The sequence below is a fragment of the Adelges cooleyi genome, unplaced genomic scaffold (genome assembly GCF_023614345.1).
Source record: "Adelges cooleyi isolate 19-005CV unplaced genomic scaffold, UGA_ACOO_1.1 ACOO_flye_CR_arks_rails_tigmint_CR_PRNA_404, whole genome shotgun sequence".
Lineage (NCBI taxonomy): Eukaryota > Metazoa > Arthropoda > Insecta > Hemiptera > Adelgidae > Adelges > Adelges cooleyi.
Genome location: NW_026096084.1, coordinates 1 through 6,325, shown reverse-complemented (window position 1 = coordinate 6,325; position 6,325 = coordinate 1). Strand labels below are relative to the sequence as shown.

The following is a 6,325-nucleotide window of genomic DNA, read 5'->3' as shown; positions in this document are numbered from 1 at the left end:
TCAATTACTTTGAAAACAACCGAAAACTAACTACAATTTTAAATAATGTTAAACATCTTTAATTTTTGACATAAGAGAAAAGCGTGGGCCCTATTTAACAAAGTTCCTCATAAATTTATCAGATAATATTTTATATTGTACGTTTTTTTGTAATTTAAATTTGGTTTAATATTAGTGTGTGACACATACATTTCATAATACTTAACTCAATGAATTTGGACTTTGTAAATTAACAAAAACCATAAAATACTACATTTTAGTTTTTATTTAAAAATGATTAGTTGTATGGTTCAGGGTAAATTTGCTGGTAAATTAATGAAAAATTTTAATGTTTATTTGTGTCTCGGGGTCGAATCTTCTTCTTTAGTATTCAATCCTGAGATTTGTTTGTAGCTTTTGCTATTTCTTGGGATGATTTATACGGTGGTTTCCCCTTGCCTTCCGTATCGCAGTGCGAACCATCATGGGGTCGAATCATGCCTTTGAAATATGACTATAGACGTCGTCCTCGCATCAGATTGTAATTCCAGCAATTGTGGGTACCTAGTTCCAAATTTTTAAAGATCTATTTATTTTCGATTTCTGGTTTTACACTTAAACGCATGACAGCTAAACCTAGCTAACAACACGGCGACGGACTGACGACCAGTCTCGGATAGCGAATTCGTCAAGAAACCATCTCACGGTGTAAGTATACAGGTAAGGTTTGTTGAAAAGGGATGTTAGGCGTTAGTTCACATTTCAGCGAAAATAATATTATCAATATGACTGTTGGCTGTTATTCTCATATTAATGTTTCTAATGTTATGATAACTATTTACAAAAATAATGATTAATCATATTATCAAAAATACAAGTTAGTTGTTGTTATATTTTATACAAATACCTATATTTTTAATTTTAATTTATTTTTAATATTAAGGTATATATTTCGTTGTTTAGAAAGCTAATAAAACTGGTTTTATGACACAGACTTTTTGTTTTTAAGATGATTAATTAAAATAAATTTTAAGTGTATTAATTACATATAATTATAAATTTTTATAATAAGGGCCACAGTATAATAATAAATACTATATTATACAGGATGGCCCACAATGATTTGACAAATAAAATAACTTTTCTTCTAGTGAATATTTTTCAGTTTTTTTTTTTAAACAATTTATACTCATTTGCGCTATAATATAGCTCTACATTTTTTATTGCACTTAACTATTTTACTTTTTTTAATTTTTTTAAAATTTTTTTTGTTACATTTTTTTTTAAATTTCAATATAGCCATTTTGTTAAAAGATTTGGATAATTAATTTTTAAGTTACTAAAGGTTAAAGGGTAGGATGGGAGGTGGAGTGCGGTAGAGTAAGCGCTTAGAGCTATTTTTATCTGCACGCATTTCTCTACCGCACTCCATCTCCCATCCTACCCTTTAACCTTTAGTAACTTATTGGTGCTTACAGCGCAAATGAGTACAAATTATAAAAAAAAAAAATCTTAAAAATATTCATTAAAACAAAAGTTATTTCATTTGTTATTGTGTATAATACAAACTATCAAGACTGCGTTTTTGAAAAAAAAAATTATCTTATAGAATTTAATTTATCCAATCGCTATTGACATTAATAGAGGTCTTAAAATTTAATACTTTTTCAAAAATAACAAAAGTTTTATGTTATGGACTAAGACTTTTTATGCATAAAGCGATTCAATTATTAGTTCTATAAAAACCATTGCACACATATATAAATATACTAAATAAATTTAATGTTTATCCAAAAGACATTAAGGTAGAAATGCATATAAGTTCCATAACAACTTAATTGTTTTTTCAACCTACACTGATTTATAATATAGTATTTGAAAGGGCTAAAAAATGTTATTGATTCAAGTCGTTACATTGTTTATAAAGAACTTGGTGTATTCTGTTATAGCTGCAATGCCTGTATTTTCATTTTAGCACTTGCAATTATACATTTGTGGCTTGGGTCTAAAAGTGCCTGTGTCAATTTTGGGCATGTACGAGTTAGTCTGCTAAATGCAATAACTATCCTTTATATACTGTGTTGAAGATGATACTCTTTGAGGCCAAAAAATGAATTACTTATGAAGAGTTTATAGAAAAAAATCCATAGCGCTAAAAGAAAATAAAAACTTTAAAGCTCATTTGTCTCTGCCTGTTAGACCAAAGCCACAGAAATGTATTTTAAGTATTAGGGTAGATATGATAGGGGCTAATCTTCTGTTTTTTTCTAGTAGTTTGTCACCGTTATTACCAATAAGCAATATGGTAATTTTTAATCTCGGTATCGCCCATACTGAAAGGGAAACGCTTTCGCTTTGCTTCACTCCCAGCCTGACATCGTTAATTCATGAGAAAATTACAACTAAATATGGTAATATTTAGGCAATATGGTAATTAGGATAGACAAAATTATTATTTTTAATTGTTTTCTGTTCCTCTTATAATATTATGTTTTTGGGGTAAAACAATATTTCGCTATTTCTTTTAGATTTTTAGATGATGCGATCACTAGTTTTTCAAAAATATTAAATATTAATTTTAAGCACAATATGTTGTTTGCATAAAAAGTCATCAGTAGAATAAGAGGAATAAACTAGTATTTTTTTATTTATATAAAAATACAACTTTTAAACTAAATTAGACCATAGAGACACCCAACAAATATATACAGGGTGTAATGTAAAGTTCTACCGAGCTTCAAATGAGACATTCATGGATACAATAAGTGTTATGGGTACAATAAATAGTGTTCATTTTTAAAAAAATTTAAATAGAACCCTTATGTCATTAAAAAATTATCTAGCAAAAAAATGAATTCAGATTTGAAATCAGGAGAACAAATCTTGTTGAATTGATATGTAACATTATTTTTTGGTATCTGGCCACATATACGTCCACAGGGTGACAACCGAGTGGCCACTGAGTGACCGGTATGTGACTAAAATCAACATATAGCATGCGAAACATTATTTCATGTAAAACAATACTAAGGACAACACTGAATTGAGAATAAAATTCTAACCCAAAATGATATGTCACGTGCCATATGTTGATTTTAGTCACATGCCGGTCACTCAATGGCCACTCGGTGGTCACCCTGTGGACGTATATGTGGCCAGATACGATAAAACCCTTGTTACATATCAATTTAACAAGATTTTTTCTCCAGATTTCTCCAAATCTGAAATTATTTTTTTCGTTAGACCATTTTTTAATGAGATACGAGTTATAATTTAAATAATTTTAAAATTAAAAAAAAATTAATACCATTTATTATACCCATAAAGCATCCTGAATGTCTCATTTGAAGCTCGGTAGAACTTTACATTACACCCTGTAAATATATTTATTCTTTTTTAAACCCATAAAACAAATATTTTAGGATAATATTAAGGGTTAGTTTATAAATATTTTCATAGTTTTACTTTCTAAGGCCTAAGCTAGTTCTAATTATTTACTTTAATTAATTAAAAATAAAAAATAGTAATACTATTTTATACAATACCATCTGTTTAAATATAAAAATTTAATTTTAATTTATACGTAAAGAAAACTAATACTAAAAAACCAAACATTTTTGAAAAACTGATGCTCGCATCCGCTAAAAATAATTTGAAAAATTTGAAAAAATTAGGAAAATTTTTTTTACTCCAGAAGACAAGTGGAACAAAAAAATATAAGAACAATTTTTCGTTCTTCTTTAATGACTACCACAGCTTACCAACAACAATAAACATATTTGTCAGATACCTGTTGGCTGTTGATACATTCACACATAGCAACCTGAAATTAAAATATGGTGCGAGAGTGATTTTTCCTTTTAGATTCGATGCGACAGCTGAGAAGGTATTAGTTTTGCCAATGTGTTTATTTTTTTGAGCCTGAAGTCACGATAACCTTTTTGCGTGTGGACCGATTTACTCGAGTGTAGTTGTTTGAATTCAAAAAACTGTTATAAAAAATCGTGTTCTCTAGCTTAAAAATTGTAAATGTTTCAACGTTTTTTAAAATTTGATTCCGTGATTTTTTCTGTTATTAGTAGACCTTACCTTAGGTACATTTACTCATTGCTGACCCATTATCCTTTAGTTTTAAGGAAGTTATTTGCCAATGATTTGACAGTGGTTTTAAACATAATATAAGAAACAAAAGCTACGCGTTGAATTTAAATAACAGTTTTATTTTTAAGAAGATAGATTTTGATTAAAATTCATGGTAAATATATAAGAATGATACTACAAACTAGTATGAAACTAAAATCGAAAACCCTTATTTTCACATATGTCTATAATACCCATTTCGCGGACTGAGAATGAAAAATACCTCTTGGTTAAAATCCTGTAATTGCGTTTGAAAAAGTTTTTCCAAATTAAAAAAAATTCACAGTATCTAATTTTTACGAACCTAGAACATTTTCATTTTGTATATGTTTATAGAGAATGTAGGTAGAGAAACCGTTGATGGATCTAAAGACGGGCAAATAAAAATGATTAAAATTTAGTAAAAAAAAAATATTTTTTTAGTTAATGTTGAATATAGAACATTTTTATTCTTAGCTCGCTAATGGTTGCTATCATTCACATAAGACATTATTGAAAATCTAATCCATGTTTTAAAAGTAAATTAATTAAGTACAAGAAAGTAATAAGAACAAATAACATGTTGACAGTAAGTATATCAGATATATTTTAGTATTATTACACGTTCATAACGACAACATAGTGTATAATACTAAGCACAATAAAAATATTTATCATTTTACATATCTTTTGGCTATTGGTAATAACATAAGATACTGAAGATAATTTTTATTTTCAACATTTAGCATTAAAGATTAAACAAAACTAATTTACGTCTAAAGAAGGGTATTTTTACCGATTTTATCGGTTCGCCACTAGCAGCCGTAACAGGTGGTAGAATGGTTTGTGAGGCTGATGAAGTGTGCCGAGGTGGCACCGGAGGTTTGTAAGAGCTGTTGACGGCCATTCCACTCGATGTCTTAGTCCCATATTTCATCCAGGGTTGTGTGCGTCGCTGCGATTGTGGAGCGGCTCCCACGACAGTCTCTGTTGTCAAACAGCAGAGACCTTCCAACGTTTGGGGTCTTCGTGCGGGCGTCGCCTGCTTAGCTCTAGACAAGACGTCTACTCGATGTTCCAAAAATTCTAATCGCCGTTCGAGAGCCGCAATGGGGTCCGTTGAAGAATGCGTTCCAATTGGGTTTGGTCGAGGAGATCTAGAATCGTACTTTTCTCTTCTTGGTCGATCCATTGCTCTAACTGAAATCGGACGCAATAAATGAGAATTTGTATGTTAACGTATATCTTTTTCATACATTTTTCGGGGAAGGAATTCATTTGCAAAAAAAAAACTACCGTTGCCAATTTTCTCTCTCAGTTATACTGGTCCCCATCACGTCTTCTAGTATACACTGTATATTTTATAGTAAAAACGATTTGCCTTCAATTTTAAAAGTTAATAACTCTAAAAGTATTTAGTTAAAACGTGTCATCGAACAGCCAACAGTTACAGTTAAGCCTACTTTTTAAAATAGCTATCTAAATAGCCATTGTATTATACACAACAAGTAAAGTTGGTTATAAAAATGTATTTTTAGCTTCGATGCGTAGCTGACAAAGTATTGTTTTTACAATAATGTGTGGACCCACATATCATCTAAAAAGCTGAACCAATTTATTCATGAAGCACCTCTAAGAAATCAAAATCATACCTGAAAGGTATGTAACGATCATATTTCACTTGACCGTTACTTCGCGTTCCAAACCAACTGACACAGCACCCCCGACTATAGGTAGGGGAACGGTCGCACACACAGGATAATGCACGTCGCGTATCATCTAATTAACCAGTTGACTTTACCATCACGGACCGCCAATATCCTCGACCTTGCGCTCTATATTTTTGCCGTTTTACTACAAGCCGCCCATCCGACTATCTTTTGTGTGCGTCCGTTTCAACTCCGCTTTGACCAACCATTTCATCGTCCAACCCAGGTCAGAGTGTATATATATATATATAATCTATTGTATAATTTTGTATTTTATTTAGAAACCCTAATTTAGAATAAAACATCTTGTAGCCTGCAGCTGAGAGTTAGATTATTTAACAGTGTGACCGCCCGTTCTAGCTCCTCGGACGATATATTAAGTTAATAAGGGAGACTTTAAGGCCAATTAGACGTAGACAACGGCCTAGCCAACCATTTTCCCGTGGGGATCCGTCTATTTTAGCTTTATCGACGGCCACTTTGCCTAGTCTAGCCAGCTAGACAAGTAGGTCCGTTAC

At 30.9% G+C, this 6,325-nt stretch overlaps 1 protein-coding gene across 1 annotated transcript; it reads right to left on the bottom strand.

The window, feature by feature from the left end:
- Window positions 1–4,772: 4,772 nt before the first annotated feature.
- LOC126841688 (uncharacterized) lies at window positions 4,773–5,472 on the bottom strand. Its single transcript, XM_050578279.1, has 3 exons — window positions 5,355–5,472; window positions 4,895–5,298; window positions 4,773–4,814 (listed from the first exon to the last, which is right to left on the bottom strand). Exons 1-3 carry the CDS (start codon window positions 5,374–5,376, stop codon window positions 4,773–4,775), a joined length of 468 nt encoding a protein of 155 aa, XP_050434236.1. The 5' UTR covers window positions 5,377–5,472.
- Window positions 5,473–6,325: the final 853 nt, after the last annotated feature.

Excerpts from the sequence above, each read along its gene's own strand:
- LOC126841688 (XM_050578279.1), bottom strand. The coding sequence starts at position 5,376 with ATGAATTCCTTCCCCGAAAAAT. Across the intron at positions 5,299-5,354 it reads GAATTCCTTCCCCGAAAAAT|TTAGAGCAATGGATCGACCA; the intron begins GTATGAAAAAGA and ends GTCCGATTTCAG. Across the intron at positions 4,815-4,894 it reads GTGGCGAACCGATAAAATCG|TATCTTATGTTATTACCAAT; the intron begins GTAAAAATACCC and ends AATTATCTTCAG.